At 38.5% G+C, this 20,667-nt stretch overlaps 1 protein-coding gene across 1 annotated transcript; it reads right to left on the minus strand.

Annotated features, from left to right (window-relative positions):
- CNOT7 (CCR4-NOT transcription complex subunit 7) lies at positions 1-19,518 on the minus strand. The gene is made up of 6 exons (XM_009820701.2): positions 19,339-19,518; positions 18,842-19,035; positions 15,587-15,748; positions 9,345-9,489; positions 4,496-4,606; positions 1-1,673 (listed from the first exon to the last, which is right to left on the minus strand). The coding sequence occupies exons 1-6, from the start codon at positions 19,453-19,455 to the stop codon at positions 1,545-1,547; spliced, it is 858 nt and encodes a 285-aa protein (XP_009819003.1). The 5' UTR covers positions 19,456-19,518; the 3' UTR covers positions 1-1,544.
- Between the last annotated feature and the right edge of the window lie 1,149 nt (positions 19,519-20,667).

Here is a 20,667-nt window from a genome sequence, read left to right on the forward strand (position 1 = left end):
AAGAAAACATTTCTTAGGCCTTTATTTACAAAAGCTTTAAAAACAAATACCCTCTGTTATGCAAATTATTTGTTGTTTAAAAAGGACCACCCAGTTACATCATCGTAACTCAATGAAAAAAAGGTGTTTGATTTTTTGTTTTTAAGTACAAGGTAAAACAGAATAAATTCGCGAACATTTGGAGATTCTTCTACTATTGATTTCCGTGTCGAACACGCACACACATATGCGCACGCACACACAGGCACACAATGTCGCACATTCCATCATTTCAGGCGAGTATTTAGCTATTCAATACCAAATATCCTTCCTGCACAACTGCTCTGTACACATGCTATGCAGAATTAAGAACGTACTTTAGGGTCCTTTAAAACAATATATCTAAAATATATTGCTAAGATATACTCAAAAATAAACTAGCATTACACTCCTCAGGTAACTTTATTAGCTATAAGTTATTTATATTTTGTTGTTTTACAACAAATATCTGTAACATCTGTCTTTGTAGCAACTACAAAAAGCACGATTTAATTGTCCTTCTAATTCAATAATTCAATTAAATAGTATTTTTTCAGATCTTTGGGTTTTATCTTCAACTAAACTGACTTTCAAAAATCATCAAATCAGGTACATAATAAATATGACTTCATAAAAATATCTGAGGTGTACATTACTAGAATAAAAGCTAGGAAGTTAATCAAGGGAAGTGTGCCATTACAAAACTCCTACTATTCCAATATCCTTCAACTCTCAGCTTAATGGCAAAAATGCTAAAGTCATAGCTGTTCTTTTCCTGAAGGGTGTAAAGCTGTTTTTTCAAGCTTCTTTCCCCCATCACAGAGCTGTTTGAAAGCAGCAGGCCAACCAGCAGTTGACATGTGCAGGATGTGTTTGAAGATGACTGAATACCAGTAATATAACAGCAGTTACTATGATTTCAGTAGTTTGTTTGGCTGGAACAAACAGAGGTTATGCAGCAAATAAGTCATTTTCTGTGGGTTGAGATACCAAGGAAATACAGCATGAAGCTGCTGAACTTGGCAGATGATTGTTTTCTAGCTGAGGGCAAAAGAAAAAACAAGACTTCAAATAAAAAAGAGGATCTGAGTCAGAGTTGCTCTCTAAAGTGCAAATTTGATGGTCCACAATCTTGAATAGCTAAAACGCCTGCATACTGGAAGGAACAGACATGAATGAGGAAGTTAGTTACAATCAGTGCCAGTTAATTTGGAGAACTAGATCAATATAGGTAAATTTACCAGGATATTCATTATGATTTAACTTTCCCCTTCTCTCTGCTACACTGATCTTATACATGCTTCTTTACAAATGGGCTAGTTATGAAGCCAAAATGTAACCCAGAAAAATTTACATATCAAGATCAAAATCTGTGATAGGAACAGTCAAGTTTAGTTCATAGAAAGGAAGAAAAGTAAGTGTGCTGAGAAAGGGGGAAAAAAAGCCTTATTGTCCAAGGGGTTCAACCAGAGATAAAACCTATATACAAGCATGTGAAAGTCAAAAAGATGGCCTTTCATTTCATGTCATGACTGTTTGTTGGCTTCTTCTTCATATGCATTTCCTGTGCCATTTTGTACATAAGATGACCCCGAACCAAGGCCATATAAGTGGCCGCAATATTTGGCATCGTCAATGTGATCTTCAAAGAACATCTAAAGAGTTAAAAGAGAGACACAAATTATTGCCAAGGAAAAGGCTCAGCATAAATAGAACTACAGAAAGGCTTTAAAATGCCACTTTTGTTTTAGCATAAGATACCAAATCCTAAAGTGCAAAAGATGATATAATTAACATAACACACTTAGTCTCAACACATTATCAAAATGTGCAATATGACATCATTCTTTAAAGTAAATCTGTCAAGGAATACAATCAGTCTTCCTGTGCACCTTTCCTGATGAAATGGCCAAATGCAATGTTTTGGTAATTTTGTATTATCAGTTATCACACACTTTTCCACAAGTGCAACAAAGATATTTCTCCAACTGATTTCTGTGGAGTTTCTCATAACAGGCATATGCTTAGCATCCATCATCAGTGCCCATACTCTACCTATTCCTCAGTATGGGCGTTTTCATCATGCTCTGTCTTGAAATGGAGGCATGTCCTGATTTATATTATAAAAGTTTGGGGGTGGGGAGAATGTTTGAGCACAAAACCCATTACGGAATTTAGAGAAATGCAGAAAGATGCATTTCCAGCTAGCTCGTCACAGAGGGGGACTTCATTTAAAAAAGAACAGCAAAATTAAAGTAAAATTTATACTAAGACCGCATTTACATCGTACAAGTCTTAATTGCAAACAGAACCTTTCAGTGGGAGACATATGAAACCCATGATAGTCTGACATTCTACCATTTCAGATTTAGGTTTTCAAGCAAAAACACAAAACACCCCGCAAAAAAAAAGACGACAACACACATACACAAAAATTGTTCACCCTGAAAACTTCACAGCAACCTTGGACATCTCAGTGGTTGACATTTTGAGTCATAATCGACATCAGAAATCTAAGGCAGCCAGAAGCATGCAGGAGCAAGGTGGACACAATACATAATCTAAATGCAGAGGACTGCATATACCACACAGGCTGAAAACTTCTCCCTTCAAGCCTTGCTCTTAGCAGCACAGTCTGGATGGAAAGATGTGTACTGCAGGAATTGAAGACCTCAATTAAAAGTTTTAAAGCCCCAGCAGTTCTTAAAGAAATAAACAGGTAAGAAAACCCCAAAACAAGAGCTCTACTGTTGTAGTACCAGTATTTCAGTATTTATGATGGGAAGAAAAAGAAAGATCAGTACTTTTTTGTCTGGGACTCAAAATCCCAGCAAGTTGTAACTCCTCACACCAATGAGTAACACATTTATTAATTTTTTACCTCTAAAAGCATTGCAAAATGAAGTTTTTTCACTCAGAAATACATTGCTAAAACAATGAACTCTACTGAAAAGGCTTTAAAAATGCACATTAAATATGTTTCTCTGCTGGCTACTGTGGCCTTATTTAGAAATGCTGTATTTGCAAAGACTCTCTGAAAATACTGAAAAAACATCATCATAACCAGTCCATCTTTGTTGGCTTAATTAAGCAAATGCTTTGCAGTAAAAAACCTCAAAGATTTCTACTTCTCCAAATAAGAACTTTTGGTAAACAAATTCAAGCAGCTAATTTGCCATGTAACACAAACTGCATCTCATTAGAAAAACCATCATGGGTTTGAACCTTTTCCTCTAGAAAACTAACTTGAAAGGCAGTATCTTAGGCATGATTATTGTATACTACCTCTTTCTTTTATTTGTTTTGGATTCTGTTTCAAATTCAAGAGTGAAAGATCAACAATTCCGGGCATAGGGCAATTAGCAGCACTGGGCTTGGATTGTATCAGAAACACAATCCTCTCTATTGCATCTGTAGCCCATGACCTGCTTGACAACTGCAACAGTTGCAGCGGAGGCAGAACAGAGTGTTATGATGAGCAAACCAGCTTGAATCACAGCATTTATTTTTCCCCTGCTGTCTCACCAGTATTTGTCAGAAACTCATGGTCATTTACTCCTTTATACAAAAGGCTGGATTACAGAAGGTAGACACTTCAACATACAATACCAAACCTTATTAAAACATGAGGTTTGCTATTGCCATCTATTTTAACATGGTAAATGACACTGAATTGCTGGCAGAATGCCATGTTCAGATGCACTGGCATTTGATCAGTGCAACTGCTTTCCAGAAGAGGCCCCTTCAACATCTGTTTATTCTGCTAATGCAAAATATCCTAATATCTTCCTATTGTACGCAGACAAGCAGCAAGGATATGTGAAGCTTGTAGGACCTGATTTCCCTTGCTGCAAACCTTGAATTAACTGACCGATGTATAATCTTTTAGAACCTGAGTTAATCTGTGCTTTACTCAACGGTAAGGAACAAATGCATGGACATTCTCCACAGGAGCCTAAAAGTGATTATTTAATATATCTGTAGCCTGTAAGTTCAGCTAGAAGTGGCTAGTCCAGACACTCTTCCCTCCCCCCGGCCTGCCACAAGCATCAGTGCACACCAGCTGGGTATTACACTGAGCAGAAGCTCAAAAAAAATTGGCTTGAGTACAGTCACCCAGAAAGGAGTCTGGCTCCAGCAGCTCATAAACTCACTGTAGCAGCCACCTATAAAAAAGGTACCCTGCAAAACACAGAAGGAAAAAAACCCCAAAACCCCACAAAAAAAATCCAAAATCCAGGCACAGGCTGGAAACAGGAAACAATATTCACAGCAGCTAAGCAGGGAATCAACAGGGCTGGTTCACACTTACTCTGGGGAAAATACAGGTGGTCTTTCTCTTTTGTCAGGAGAGGAGTGACCCCTGAGGCCCTTCAGAGACCTCCTTAAAATATGTCAGACTTATCAGAATCAGCAATTCCACCTGACTATCACAGCACTTTACTATCATGGAGATAAAACCAGTATGTCCACCTACTTCTCTCATTTTGAAAAAGGCCATTCCTGTGAGTAAAGAATCAGATCCTGCCTGATGCTGTGGTCCTATCCTTTCCAGCTCTAACTGCTCAGCCACTTCTTGTAATCCACCCTGAAAAAGAAAACATTTTTGTTAACTGCTGAAAAAAATAAATCAGAAAACTGAACAGCTATATTTGGGAAAATCTGTTACACAGGTCACACAACCGTATTTTAACATTTGCACAGTAGCTGAAACAGTCATTATACTAGATAAATACACACCTGGAGAATCAAAATTCCAGTATCAATAGCAGCATTAGATTTCTGTGTCAGTATTGCTTAAATAAAGCAGTATCTGTGACCAGCAAAACTACTACTCCTTCATGTTCCAGCCTCTCCAGTAAGCAGATGTCATTACTTAACAAAACAATTCCTTTGAGATGTTGAAAGGACTGGCAAAGCTGAAGAACAAAACCAGGTGTTCCTGTACTCCTTCTATTTGAATTAAACTTTAAAAGGTAAAAACGTTGTTATACAAACACAAGAATTCAAGTGCTTACAAATGAGGTGCCCATATGCCTGTGTGCTAAATATCTAGGTTTCCTTTGAAACAGACCTTTTTCTTTCCACTTACCTTTCAACAGTTGAGGGTTTTTCTACTTCCCTTCACAAAAACTGAGAGCATCCTTAAGTACCTAGAACACTACAGGGAGTCCAGGAAAATGTTACACAGCACGCATTTAGTAACCAGGTAGTAAAGTCAAAAAAGGAAGAAAAAGGTGAAGTGCCCACTCTATCCCTACAAGACATTCTACCCCTCTTTAAAGTTTGTTTCATTAGCTGCCATAAGAGGGTATGGAAAAAAAACATGAAAAAAAGTCCATCGTCTTGCAGCTAGTTTTCTAAGATACTAAAATCCAATGGTATAGCCAGCTTTTCTGATAGAGATGTATATTTAATAGTCACATGTGTAATGAAACCTACTTCTTAAAAAAGTATATAAACATCTCACATACAAAAAGGGAACAATTTAAAACAGCAATTGTCTGCTTTGAATATTGATACAAGGTTTAAAAGGACAGACTGTGAAGCTGTAGACATCACTCCAAAGCTGCAAATCTATCTGCTCTTAAAGGCAAAACTTCTCCAGTTTGAAGCAAATTTTCTTCTCAATAACCTTATGTGAAAAACCATCCCCTTAACGGCACAGTGACTAAACAGACCTGCTTTTAGTGCCCTCCAAAATGGTAATAACCACTATGTGTGGAAGCAAACCTGTCAGAAGTTGGTTGGTTTTACATAGATAACACAGATCAGTTGAAGGACAAACATGTTATAGTTAACTGCAACCTTTTAATGCTGTAAGCTACACTGTGAGCACCTAATTTTGTGCGTCAATTCTTTTTTTTTAATCATTAAGCCATAAATAGACTAAAGCACATGCACATTCTTTAAGGTCTAGGAAGATCAAAAAAACCAAAGACAAAATCCTTAGTGCTGCCATAAGCTTTACAAGGCAAAAATATTACACAGAGGTAATGCTTTTAAAGAAAGACTGCTTAGTAGCCAAGTTCACCTTTCCTCACACTCCTAACCTGTTTCAAGTACAGGAAGGGAACCAGTAAGAGGCAAAAGCACAACAGTCAAAGTTAAAACTCACAGAGCAATGAAAATAAAGTCTGACCTGAAAATCAGATCAAACATTATGAAAATTCCTGTGACTCTTACGGCAACAGGTTTTTGTTTTGCTTAAAAACATGGAAGCTTCAGTAGCAACATTCCCAAGTAACACCTACAAACCAACATGACAACCTAGTACTGGTATGGCTAGTTTTATTCTACCTTGAGCAGCAGGAATATAGGTTACAGAAGTTTAAGATAAGAGTAAGTCTATACACTATACAGTTAAGCACTGAAGCTAGCTTGTTTTCTTTATGTGCTTGGATACAACATTTGAACACTGCAAATGTGCTCAGTTATTTAACTTAGTCTCAAAAACATGCTGAGGGTTGGTGGGCAGGGGGAAAAAAAAAAAGCACATCTCAGATACAAGCATGTTCTCCACTTTCTAACTCCAATAACGAGCTGTTAGAGTTAGCAACAGCAGTTAGGCCCATACTCCTCTCAAGGCACCATTTTCTGCTCCTAAACCCGCTACTTCCTCCAGCTGCGAATTAGCAGTGCCTCATCATCAGGATTTGCTAGCTGTAAGACTACCTACTCTAGCTTCAAATAACTTTGAAAAAACAACACTCAAGAATAAAAATCAGTAATATTTACACAGCAGCTGCAAGCTCTGGAATGTACTCAGTAATTCAAAATTTACAGTAACAGCAGCCTACAGAAGAATGCTTTGAAAATAGTGCTTTTAATGGTATATATCTATTTGTAAATATATCACACACCACTTTTGTGTGGAACTTCTTGGTCTATAACTGCAATAATTACAGAACAAAATTTGGCTGTCTCTGAAAGTTAATAGGTTATTGTGATTCTCTTTCAGGCAAGACTTTTGCACTCCAGGTAAGAACATTTTACTCTTGGAGAAGGACAAATTCTTCCCAAATTTTCAGAGCATTAGTCTTTCAAGAAAAAGGCCACAGAATGATTTACATAATTGCACGACCATAGTCAACAGCAAATCCAGTTCAAACTCTTGTTTCACGGCACTGGTACCAGAGTTCACTGTTCTGTACAAACCCCCATATTTAAAGCAAGTTTCCAACAAAGTCTATAAACCTACGTTACTTAAGAGTTGCCGTTACTATTAAAAGGTTTGAAGTTGTCTGCATAAAAAGATTTTTAGAGAACAAGCAAGAGTTTAACCTATACTACATTAATATCTCAAGTTAACTCCCAATCTGCATGCCAGTAAAGTACATTCATGTCCATTTAAGTTAGAGTAACATACCGTAAATTCACAGACTACTTAATTCCACAAAAGAGCATCAAACAGCTTCCCAGTTCTGAAGCATATTTCTCTTCTCAATGCCAAAAATTCTTTTTTGGGTGTGTGGGGGCAGGAAGAGGGGTACCTATAGCAAGCCAGTGATTTTCTTATGAAAAAAAACTTAGACAAGTCAATAAAGGACAACTACACAGCAGTTCAATTCACTGCAATTTAATAGAGATTATAAGTGACAGACAGTAGGAGACAGCACATGCATTTTTAGAGTTGCAACACTGAATGTTCAGCAATTTGTTTCAGACAGCTGCTCTCAGTACAGTACAAATTTCATCGCTGGTAAATTTGGAGGGGTAGGGTAGTCCACATCCCTTCCCCTGCTGTCATTACCAGTCTGCAGATTAGGTGACAGGATCAAGATTTACTGCAGGAAAGCTGACCTATATATTCAGCTCTGAAAAAAGATAATCACCCTTATTCTTAAGGTTTGCTGAAATAAGACCTGTGAAAGTTTTTCTTGTCTTCCAAAAAACATTAGAGTCTCTAAACAATTCAGGTTACATACAACTATGTCTTAATGAAATGACAGGAAATACAATCCCCTCCTCCCCAAACCCGCTGGGAATGTCACCTTTCCTATGTCACTAAAGTTGGATTATACACTCTGTTCTTGGTAAATTAACCACTAAGACACCAGATGCTTTACTTTGCTTCATCAGGAGTGAGAAAGTGAGGGCATTTTTTGTTTGGGGTTTCCCCCCCTGCCCCTTCTTTAAGACTCCTGAAGTTAATGAACATTTCATTTTTTCTTCAAGCCTCCATAGAGAAAAACTGTTTCTAAGATGTTCTCTAATACTCAGCCATCTGCCTGGCTGATTATACCAATAACAACTCTAGATGAACACAGGTAGGTTTACTTTTCTTACTAACTGGAAGGGAGGTTTCCATTTTCAACATTAATTTGATTAATAAAAGGATTTACACACTTCCCACACAAGTAGGCTACTACTTAAAAGTGACACATTCTATTAGTTTATCTCAGAAACTGAGGACTATAAACCTCACACAGATCGCTAGTTCAGCACAACGAAGTGGCAAGCCATCCCTTAGTTACGATCTGGTTGTACTACAGTCAGTGTTCTTTTTCCTGCAGGTTCTCATTAAGAAAGCCCAGAGAATCAAGTTACTTTCCATAAAAGCAGCAAGTCATTAATTGCCTCAGATGAGCGATGCACCTCATTCCAGCAGCAGTCCAGACTCTTACAGTTCTTTGGCAAGTAAAGCTGTTAACAATCCCTGTAGCATCTGTCTTTCACTTGCTGTCTTCCCCTTCACATACTTAGTTCCAGTTTCCATTCATTCTCCAGTCCAACAAAGTATCCCAATTTTATGCTTGATAGAGTAAGCCAATTATTAACCCCGCCGGCCTGACATGAGAGATTAGTTTCTAATACTGATTTTTTTTTTTTCTAGAAGTCACATGTTGTCCCTGAACATATGCTGTTGTTTATCTTTCCTTATGGGGCCATCTGAAACATTCTTCGCTCCATTCCTCTTCCCAAGATACTTCCACAGCATCATCGTTGCAATTACCTTTGCCAAGACGACTGCAGTCCTTTAGTGGACTGCACAATGAGGAAATAAGAGTATATGAAACCCATCAATCCTTATGGCTCAAGAAGTGAAGGATCAGTTCCAAACATGGGTTTATCATCTGCCAAAGACTGGGCACTATAAAAACAGTATCAACATACTATTTTTAACTGGTAAGCAGTTACAAAAAATTATGTGTGTTCCTGCCTGCCTCTTACATTAGCCTTTAAAGTTTGACACAACAAGGTTGTTTAATGAGTATTATCAAAGCAAAACCAGAAAATAAAAATACAGAAAATAAGCATTTTTTAGCAGAAAGCACTCTCTCTCCAAAATAAAAATTTGTTCTAGCCATTAACAGATTACTTACCTTCAGATTTTTGCAACTCTTCATGAGATATTTTACATCGTAGATGACAGGGAAAAACAATCGCAGTATTTCAAAGAAGTCCAGCTCTTCTTCAGGTAAATTAGAGTTTGTCAGGATTTTTATTAGATAGCCAAAGTCATATCCACTGCAAATTAGTAACAAAAACAATACAAGCAAATAACTTAGAAGCATCCTTCTCACTTCCAACATCAAGACTTTATTACACATCAACAGGACATTTTGCTTAATTTCAGTGCAATTAAGACTGACTCTTGCAAAAGACTAAGCCTCAGCGTAAATGGCCCCATCGCAGCTTTCAGGGAAAACACTTTAATTCAGTCTCAATGAGGCCAAGTGAAGAAGCAAAAAAAGATCTGCCTAGAGGAGCTTCTCCAAATCCTGAAACAAGGTAGTGCTGCTGGGGCTTCATCTGATAACAAGAACTTAAAACAGAAAGATTCCTGGCTGGTTCCTTTCACACAGACTGGAGTTTCTCACTACAACCTGAATGAGATAGAGACACTTCTACAGTTCTTGAAATCCAAAGGATTCATGAGTTTTCAGAGCCAACACATGTTTATGCCTGGGGGCAAGTTTCACCCTCAGCAATGAAGAGCAGATTGTCTTTCAACTTTCTCAATTAAATCAGCACACAGTTAGACAACTGAAAAAATTTTGTAGTCTATTACTCCTTTTGGAGGCAAGGACAGAGTAAGTTGGAAAAATTTATGTGTGTACATATAAGTCAGCAGGAAGCAGCAAGATAACTGAGCAATACAGGTTTGGTACAAGAAACCGAGGTATATGTAGTGTGTGTGTAGTGAAGAAAGAGTTTGGGAAGCCTTCCTTCTCAGTAGCTTGACTGAAAAAAGAGGACATAGGAATGAGGTGTGGAAGTAAAAGGGGAAAATCATGTACTTGTACAAAGGGTTATGAGAGGAAACAGAGGGTTAAAAGCATAGGAAAGACAGATGGCAGGTATTAAGCAGGACTGAACACCACAACAAAAAGCAGTGATGACTAGTTATCCTTTTCCCTAGGAAGCCAGAGATTACAAACCAGATTATTCATGATCTGATCATGAATCTGAACCATTCTGATCCCTTGTACTTGCAGGATTGCTTATGCACATGTACATATGGGGGACTGATACGTTATCTCGTTATTAGGTTTGCACTGAACCAAATCAGTTCCTAGATTTTATTGACATGCAATTTAAAAAATGTCTATACTAACAAAGAAGATGAAAACATGCAGGAGGGCTGCCTCTACTGAAGGCCGCATCAATTTTGCTGCTTAAGGAACCTTAGCATATAGCTGAGAGACAATTCAAGTGAACGGATGGCCACCACAGACTCCAAATTCCCAGTTTAAGACTTTGTGGTTGTTCTTGGTTACATGAGGATCATACTCAAACCCAAGAATTCTGCAACTTGGTAAATCTTGGCCAAGATCTTTAACTGTGAGATGAGCAATACAGAAAACAAATCCGTTACGAGCACTGTCCTACTGATCCTGTGGATATTTAGCACCCAAAGACTGGCAACTTCTGATGCAGGCTCAAGGCTTTAGCCTGCATACTCAATGTAAAGAGAATTGCTTTTTGTATCTTTTGTATACAATGGGATTCTCCACATCAACTTTATCTTATGAATTTCTAGACAGAGGGTAGAAAAATCTTGAACATACCGGGAATGAATGGATTGTTTGCTAAAAGTGCATTAATACAAGATATAAAAAAGGTACGGACTATTACAAGTCTCCCATGGGGGTTTCCAAGGCTCTAAACAGGAATTTCATCTTGAATGAATCCTGCACTGCATCTGGTACTTTGAAGCTGTGCTGGCAGCACTCCAATCTCCACAGCAGCAGCCACTGGCCAGGGAGCAAAGAAGCCAAAGATAAAGAAGGATTTCAGCTGAGTCTTACGAAGTAAAAACCTGTAGTGTACTTGGCAAAACAGTACCTTGGAAGTTTAATTTTATTAGATCACCTATGAGGGGAAGAAAAAAAAAAGTGGTGGGGAAACCTGTATCAGCATAAAGCCCTCTATAGAAAAGGAAAAGAAAAAAGCCACATTAGCAAAAAAGGCTGTTCATAAAGACGCAAAAAAGACTGTACAGGATTAAGGAGATTTACTCCTCTAGAGATCAGAGATCTTATTAACTCACTGAATTCCTGACATCTGTCATACCTGTGGCTCAAATGCAACTTTCGTATTAAAACTTTTAAAGTGAAGAATACAGTATTTGTGCTCCTCCTCTTCCAAAAAGAAAAAAATTATGTACATGACTGAATTACTAGAAAACAGATGCTCTCAAACGCTTCCAATTTCTACTAAGAAGGAAGTACTGTAAGAAAAGTCAAGATTCATTTACTATTTGTATTGAGAGGGAGCAGGCTATCAATCATAAATCTGCAGTTTCAATGAAGAATTTTATATATATATTTATTTTTCCCCTGGAGATTGTAGCTGATTCTTTCATTCTAAGATTCTCATGCAGAAAAAGGGAACAGGATATCTGAACAGTGGATTTAACAGGCATGATTACCCTTCCATTGCATGACAGCATTCAGTCAGATATCTGTTCTTGGATCCTAAGCATGGGTTAGTTTTAGTCAGCTCAACCAAATGATGTTCCACATTCCTTAAGTTCCAGCTGCTTACACTTAGTCCCATTGTGCTCATAACAATCACCACAAAACACACTTTACTAATCACAATGCAGAATCAAGGCATTTACATAATCTTTTTAGTATACTTTTAGGGGGTAATACGCTCCAGTCATCTAAGCTTACACAGACATAAGAACCGTCACTCCAAGTCAAGAGTAAGATATATCTAGTTCAAAAAACTTTTGACTGGCCACTACTGAATGCTAACAGAAGGGTAAAAAAGTCTACAGTGAGCAATTATGTAATTACCTGCTCATTAAAGAAGTTTTCTTCTAGTCCTCTAACAGGCAATTAGTGGTTGGTTTATACCCTGAAGCCCATAGACTTCCTTTCCTTAAAAAGCTTTCACCATTTCTAATATCATCACCTAAGGTTACTTAGTGCAGCTAGCCACAATCCCTGGAGCAAATAAGCACTCTTATAACCACCTTTTTTTTTTTTTTTTTTTTTCTTTTTTCACCAAACATGGACAGCTGTAGGCAACAAGACCATGGAAAAGATCAAACATGCCTGTATTTCTTTCCCTTACTATCCAGAAAGAATTCAGATAGCCAATTAACAATGAATTCTCCTCAAACACCAACACTCTCTGAAATAAATCAAAACCTGACAGAGCTAAGAAAGCTCTACTTCATTTTATAACTGGCTAACAGAAATGAGCCAACAGATTAAATTTTACTAAAATCAGTTAGACACAAATGTTTATTGAAATACAACAGCTTGGAACTTTCCAGCTTCCCAAAAACATATGGGTTAAGAGGCATGTTTGCACAGAGCCTCCAAAGGTAGATTGAGGAGGTAGCACACAGGTGGTCACTCAAAGCTTCAGCAGACCAGTCAGTTGAACATCCACAGAAACAGCATTTGAGCTGTTCTATTTTAGAACTTGTTAGACTGCCAAGCACTCACAGCTCTCGACTGTGACAAGAATCAGAAATCCAGGGCTTCCCCCTCCTCTCTCATTGGCTCAAATACATTTTAACACACAGAAAGGATTTGATGGAGTCGCTTATGAAGTTGCAGTGTATAAGAATCGGTGACAGTGCAAATGTTTCTTCGCTCACACCTGGCAGAGCTGCAGGTCCACACAGATTTGCCAATAGGTCAGGATGCCAAGGCAGCTGCATCAAATGCAGAGATAAAAAGCACACAAAGAAAACTATTTGAGAAGCTAAGAGCTTAGAAATAAACTACGTAAGAGTTCAAGGAAATCAAAGACTGGGAAATGAAACAAAACCAAAACATAACCTCACACTCTGAGAAAGGAAGTGGGCAGAGAGGAATTACTCGTAAGAGTCTCATAAATTTTGAGGGTTAGTAGTAATTAAAGCATTTTATGGAAACACAAGCAACAGCAGAGTCAGCAACTACCAAGCACAGCTTTTTCAGTAGTCAAAGAACTATTGCATGGAGAGCCTACATGAAACAAATTTTCAACTGAGCTGTCCTGCTGTTTAAGTTTCCACTGATAGAACATAATCACAATCAACCTAATATATATTTAGAAACAGCTGTTTACTGTTATTTGTGGCACATTTTATGTGACCCATGCTCATTTATAGCTTGGTGCAATCTTAGCTTCCTCAGAACTCAACCCACTACTCCAGGGTTTTGGGCTGAAGACAATATCAACATGCTCCGTCAAGCACAAAAGCCTTTAAACACTCTGACTTCAAGCAGAGTTGTGGATAATCAGTGTTTGACAAACATTTGCTGGAACAGCTGTCTTAAGAGGATTTCTAAAGACATTTTCAGTGAAGTCCACAACAGAAACTCATTTTAGCACAGATGAAAGCGAACTTACATAAAGCCATTCCAAAAACCCTTCATAAGCTGCAATAGTAAAAATGGCATTACTGCACATAGTTTGCATGACACTTCAATCAGCATATTAGTCAGGAATCACACACAATCAATATAATTATGCTTTAAAAGGAATCCCTAGTGTAGCAATGGCTCAGGTATTCTTTTGCTAGGATAGCTTACACTGGAACCTTAAAGTTATTAGGTAATAGTGGAAAAACACCATTTCGTAGCTGTAGCTGCTTCTACATGGCACTGTCTGTTGATGTACCTGTTAAATGCGCAACATGCCTCGCCTCCCCTCCCCTTCTCCTGAACCATCCATGTTATTTTACTGTAGTCAAGTGTAAATCACAAATAAGCACATAAGAGTCCATAATAATGAGTTTAAGAAGCTGAAAGAAACTTAATTCACTAATTCAGCCTTTCCAGTTATTTTGACACAGTTCATGGCATTCCTGTTGCAATATTTTTCCCCAAGGAGCTACCCTAGTAGCAAGACAGCAAGAGTAAGATTATTTTGGAGTCATATTGTGAGTTGAGACAGCTGCCAGTGGAAGATGTTGGCAGATTAAGTGACAAGTGTACTCAAATAGGATCCTCCTTTTTTTTTGTTAACTGTCTTTTTTTCCTCCCCCTCCTTTTGGAAAGCCAGTGTAACACTTGCAAGCAAGTCAAAATGATGAACTCTGCAACAGGCTGTTATATGCACCTTTATTCTACTGTTTTACATGCCTTGCTGAAGCAATCCTTATTTTTCAGTTGGTTAATAACGTAAACATGTCTTCAATTCCATGTGACTTTCCCTCCTCCAACCTCACCTCCAAGATTTAATACTTAAGGATGAAGAATTTGTTTTTTTTCTCCAATTTTGCCATCTACATATTACCACCCACCAATGTGGCATGCGTGATAAACAAGAACAAGGCTGTAAGGAAACTACTAGTCTCAGCTAAAACATTTGCTCTACCTTTGTTAACTTGCTTAGCAGCCAGCATTTAAGATGTCAACTTGAGAGCATTACACAGCAATAAGCTTTTAAAGCCACCGTTGCTTGCAAAAAGTGCAAATTATCTCTGGCATGTAGCTGACTATACAATGACTACTGCATCAGTTTTAAAGCGTTAAATCTTATTAACGCCCGAAGATCTTTTCTTGACAGATTCATAGAGATTTAGCATTCGCATTTCTAGTTCTACGTGGAAGATGAGTTCCTGGGATGGAATAAAAAGTAAAATATATTCATTACTACAGCTAGAATTAAGACTTATCAGGGCTCTCCTTCCAAGGTGAGTAATTTTCAGCTGCCCAGATTACCAGGAGATTCAAAACAAATTTAAAAGTGCTTTATAAAACTCTTCACTGATAATTCTGCAGTCTCTCCCACAAGACAAACAATATTTGCTCAAGAACTGCTTAGGAATAGTTTGCTTTTACCATTGTTACTATTATTACTTGCATGTGTGATATCAAAAGATAGAATGCCACCTGCTGGCTTAGGAGTTTAATGTTTTTTTCTGGTTTACAGTTTTCCGATTACAGTGTAAATACCAAAAATAAAACACCAGTACCACCCTGTACGCTCTATTCTTCTAATACAGAATGGTGCTATAGGTACTACAGCAGAAATAGTTTGTAAGTCTTACCAACCAAAATATGTGCTATATACACTATCAGATGTATACTACTTAACACATGAGATGTTAAATCCAAGCTCTAGAATTCAGTACTGAAAACTCAAATACTTAACATGCAGAATTTACCTATGAAAGGAAAGCCATTTGACTCCTTCACACAGCACAACTCCTGATGTCATAAGCAGTTCTGCAAAGTACTGTGTCTCAATTCCTTCTTCCTCATGCTTTTTAAACTGGATACCAGATGTCGTCAACAGTTCAATAGAGTCCTGGGCATACATATCTTCTCTAAAAAAAGAGAGGAAAAGTAAATTTTCAAAATCTACAAGCCTCACCGATTATAAACCTGGTAGCACTTCTTTTTTGCTATTCGTTCCACAGACTTCACTAGCATAGAGAAAGAGCAACGTGACTTTGTTCCGTGTTAATTATGAAAACAACCATTTTTTATAGCTTTTGTTAACCTTCACTAGCATTTCACCATTCCTGGCACCTCCATTCTTGCCTCCTTCATAAAAATCTAGTTCCTGCTCCTCTTCCGGCTACCTAGAAATCCCCTTTCACAAATCTACAGAGGAAAGTGAATGTATGAATACAGATATTTTACCAAATAAGATCCATTACTTGAACTGTGACAACTTAAATGTAACAGTTAAAGCACTAACATGTTAACATTACAGAGCTAGGAACAGTACACTCCAGATCCTAGTGTTGTATTAGTTCTGCGGATAATATTTCCCACACATTTTTTGTGATTTAAGCTTACGTAAATGTTTAGACACATGCTCATCAAAACTTCATTCTCACTACAACTGGAAATTAAGTACTTGCTCCATCTAGTCAGTCCTTAAAATTCAGGTAGCTTAACCTTTTCTTTCTAAATGACCAACTTCAATTTTAATAGCCATATTTTAAACCTAAAATTTAACAGGATGGAAAAAAATTCCTCTATGCCTTGTTTGATCCCTGTATTTATTCCCTTTACCACTAAAATTTTTGTAAAGTCTTAAGGATTTTATGATGAAATGGATGGGGTTTTTTTCCCTGAAGTTTAATCTATATCATCATAACAAAGGCACAGAATGGTTAACTGAAAAAAAAATGCAAACATGGCTCTACTTCGATGATATTCATGTTACTGTCCACAACATACTATTCCACAAAGTCTCTTCAGTGTATAGTTTTCAATTTTAATAAAAAACCAACCAAAATAACACAAAAAATAAAACAACCAATATCTCAAACTTGACTATTACATTCAGTCATAGACTTGTATTCCTTATTCCCAATAGCAAGTCATCATTCATCAGAACATAGAGATACATTGTCAAGATGTGTTGTATCTTTTTTCCTCCCTCCCACACAGCTGCTCATTAGTTCTCCAGCTTCAAGGCATCAGCTTCCCAACACCTGTCCATCTCCATAACGCATTAAAGACCCCATCCAAAACAAACTTGCCTGTTTTACAAAAAGAAGTTTTATTTCTAGTTTGTTGCTCTGCAATAATCAGGTGGATAGTTAGTTTAGAGAAATATTTATGCTCTTTAAAAGCATACTATAACAAGACCTGGCTGGAACCACAAACAAAAAAATTACCTTCTAGGAAAAGCCAACAGCTGTTTTGCTTTAGGAGCAGAACACTTGGCACAGTGCCACTTCCCAAAAGGAAGTTTAAAAACAGACAAAAATAAGTAATTTCTCCACCCATGTAAAAAAAAAATATTCATGTTTCATGCAGCACTCATATAGCTTACTTTTTTGTATAAAATCCCACCAGTGAACTAGTAACAAGTTAGTTAGCTTAGTAAGGCAAGATATAGTTAGTCACCTATCTTATCTATGCAGCATCTGGCACAAATGGATGGAAACCTATTTTTGTTTTCAGTGGCTTGACATTAAGTAGACCTTTGAAGCTCAGAAAATAAATAAAAATAAATAACACAGGCTCTTCTTCCCAGGTCACAGTTTGGAAGTTTTTAATTCATCCCTCCTCTTTCTCCTATACTTAGCAGGATTAGTATATTCTTCTATTAAGACAAAGGATAACTTCCATCCCGCACTTATAAGGCCAGGTAAATTGAGAGATAGCAAAACACCAAATCTGCACTTCCTCTTCTTTCAAGAGGTGCTTCAAACAAAACTAAAAAGAGCATGTCATTTTTCAGACCAAACTGATTTGTGACAAGCCACAGCACTGCTTGTTTAGAAAAGCAGAAAGATCAAAAGAGACAGCAGCAGTTTTTTTTCTTTGTAAGAACCCTGATTACTTTGAAAACAAGTCTTTTTATCTGCAGAAAAAAAGGTCTGTTCTTTAAACCTCCTTTGTAGGCTGCAGTTTTAACTGATGTATGTCAAACTGTCCAGTGATCAGCTTGTAACACAACTGCCAGAAAAACCCAAGCCTTCAACACATTTAAGTTTGAGAAGTGTTTGCACTGATACTCAACTCAAGCCATATGAAAACCTATCAGACCAATTATGTTTACTTCAGGAAAACATTCAAGATACTAGTAACCTTATCAACTACCTGCTATAGATATAATTAGAACTCCACATGTCTCATCCCACTGGAAAAGTCAGGTTTATACTTAAAAGATTTATCACTGATAAAAATCACATTGTGAAATACAGTTCACAATACTATTCCAACAGATAGTAAAAATCAGCTTGCTTTTTAACCAACACTTTACACAAAATAATCCAGAACAAAAATATCCACAGGAGTTATGCTGCAGAATCAATAATCCCTTTCAACCTATTATAGAAGAAAATTAAAATACAGTAGCTTAATAGCGTAAGTTGCTTTGAAAACACAAGGAAAGCTGCTGCAGTATTAAAAAGTTGATAGTATTTTACCTAGAATATTATATAGAACTTGTTGTGAGTTTCTTAACAAGAATAACGTTATTTAAAGAGGACAGAGCTCACTTGCTTTAGAACTTGCTGATAACATTTGTCATACTTTTTTAGTCAGTTTGGTAACTTTACATTTTTTTCTTCGCATGTTGGTATTTTCCATTTAAAAATATGCAAAGAAACAACATGTGACTTCTATAACAACTAGTAAGAGTTAAACTAAATGAAGGTAGAAGCACACTGAAATGACAAATATGAAAATGCAGAGCTAACTCTTGCATTAAGTATAAACGCCTGTTTTTAAAACTTTTGTTGAAATTGCTTAGCATTTTTGACCAGATTACCAACAATAAGACAGACTGCACTGAAATGACAGAAGCAAGCACGTGTTTGGCTGACAAAAGTTTTCCTCAGACAAAGTATCTATGGTATTCCTATCATATAGATAAAAAGAGTTGCCATAGCTTTCACAAGCTATAATACATTTTCAGTAAGTCAGAAATATACACTTTACAGCACACTTACGTTAAATTAAATTTAAAATTAAATTGCCAAGTTGAAGTTCCTGGAGGGTATTCGCCTTGCTCATTCATAAACGTCAGTCCTAGTTGAATTATTTTTAGCAAGTCCACATTGCAGCGTAATAATTGGTACTGATAGTCTGCGTTGCTTCTGAATTCTCCAATAGGCCTTGCAACTACTCCTGGAAATTCTGTATCCTGTGAGAACAGAATTAAAACTTCAACAAAAGACACCCATAAAAATTTACATTGCTCATTTTTAATAAAACATATTTCAAGCATCTAACAGTTTCATAGCTGAAGAATACTGTGTGTAAATTTAGCTTTTAAAAAGGTAATAGATTAGGATCCTAATGTTTGTACAGTGTTAATTCAACATTAAGAATCCATTATTATTTTAATGAAAAAGGATGAACAAGTTTATAGCTTTAATTTACTATCAAGTGAAGTCATCACGTTTTTTGTGGTAATTTGCTAGATAAACATCAAGTGCCCGCTTACCATAGCTACATAGTTATACTTCCGTATAACTTGACGAATTTTCTTCATCTCTTCATCCAAGTTACAAGCCCAAACTTCACAGATTCTTTGGCTATGGTCTACAGTAGCTGCTGGCATAGTGGGGGGCTTTAGAGACCATACATCAAAAGTTACACTTGACTGAGGATCAATTTCATAAAGAGGACTTTAATTATTTATTTTTTTAACCTAAGAGACAACGAAAGAAAAATATCAAAGTGTAAGTTTTTAGTGTTCATTTATCTGAAAAAACACTTAAAACACCAGGATCAGCCTTTATTCTTCAGAATTTCCTGAAAGAAGCACAACATAGCCACCAAAACCATGTGAAATTCAGCTATGCGAGTTCAGACTACTGTCCGAAACGAAAACCCTTGATTCTGTTAGTAACAGTCTTTCTTGCACAAAGCCAGGCAAACCGGCAAGGCGCACTAGTTCAACAGATGAAAGAGACACCTGAGCCCACAAGCGTTTTTGCCCCACGGATTAGCAGACCACATTCCTGTGGATCCGACGGCTGCGTGCAACACGAAACGAAGCGGCAAAGTGACTATTAGCGTTACGCCAAACTCGGGGTCACTGTGGACGACACACAGCCGCCCAAGCAGGCAGCCTCCAAGGGCAGGAGAAGCTCTTTCAGCTCTTACGGGCCGCGCTAAACCAGATAGCGGCGCGAGGGGACCGAATCACGGTCCGACAGACGTGGACTCACGCCCCGCCTGGGTTCCCGGGCGCCTTCTTATGCGTACAAGGCCTTAAGAGCGCCCCGAGGCGCCGCAGAGCCCGCCCGGCGCGGCAGCGCGGCGGACAGCACCCCTCGATGGGGTGCAATTAGGAAGGGGCCGCCCCGGTTCACCCTCCAGCCCAGCGCAGGGAGAGGCTCCGCTCCCGAGCCCGCCTCCGGCGGCAGCCGCGCGGCCCGCGACAACACCAACCGCCCCAGCGGGCCGTCACGACCGCCGGTAAAGCCGCAGGGCCTCCGCGGGGCTGCCTCGGGCCCGAGCGGGACACGGCTAGACCGAGGGGAGGGGGTCCCGGACCGCTCTCAGCTCCCTCCCTCCCCCCGCCCGGCTCCGCGCCGCACCCGCGCCCCTCGCTCACTCGCTGACTCACTCACGCTCTCGCGCGGGCCGGGCCGGGCCGGGCCGGGCCGCGGCGGGTCTGGCGAGGCCCCGCGGCGGCCCCCGACGCCCCAGAGCCGCCAATCGCCGCGCGAGACACAGGAAGCGCTGCCCCCGCCGCCCCGCCGCACAAAGCCATTACATCATCGCCGCGCGCCGCGGCCTTTCCCCCCTCACCTCTGACCGACGG

The sequence above is a fragment of the Gavia stellata genome, chromosome 5 (genome assembly GCF_030936135.1).
Source record: "Gavia stellata isolate bGavSte3 chromosome 5, bGavSte3.hap2, whole genome shotgun sequence".
In the NCBI taxonomy this organism is placed as follows: Eukaryota; Metazoa; Chordata; class Aves; order Gaviiformes; family Gaviidae; genus Gavia; species Gavia stellata.

Excerpts from the sequence above, each read along its gene's own strand:
- CNOT7 (XM_009820701.2), bottom strand. The coding sequence starts at position 19,455 with ATGCCAGCAGCTACTGTAGACCATAGCCAAAGAATCTGTGAAGTTTGG. Across the intron at positions 15,749-18,841 it reads AATTTTAAATTTAATTTAAC|AGAAGATATGTATGCCCAGG; the intron begins GTAAGTGTGCTG and ends CTCTTTTTTTAG. Across the intron at positions 9,490-15,586 it reads AAATGGCTTTCCTTTCATAG|TGGATATGACTTTGGCTATC; the intron begins GTAAATTCTGCA and ends ACTAATTTGCAG.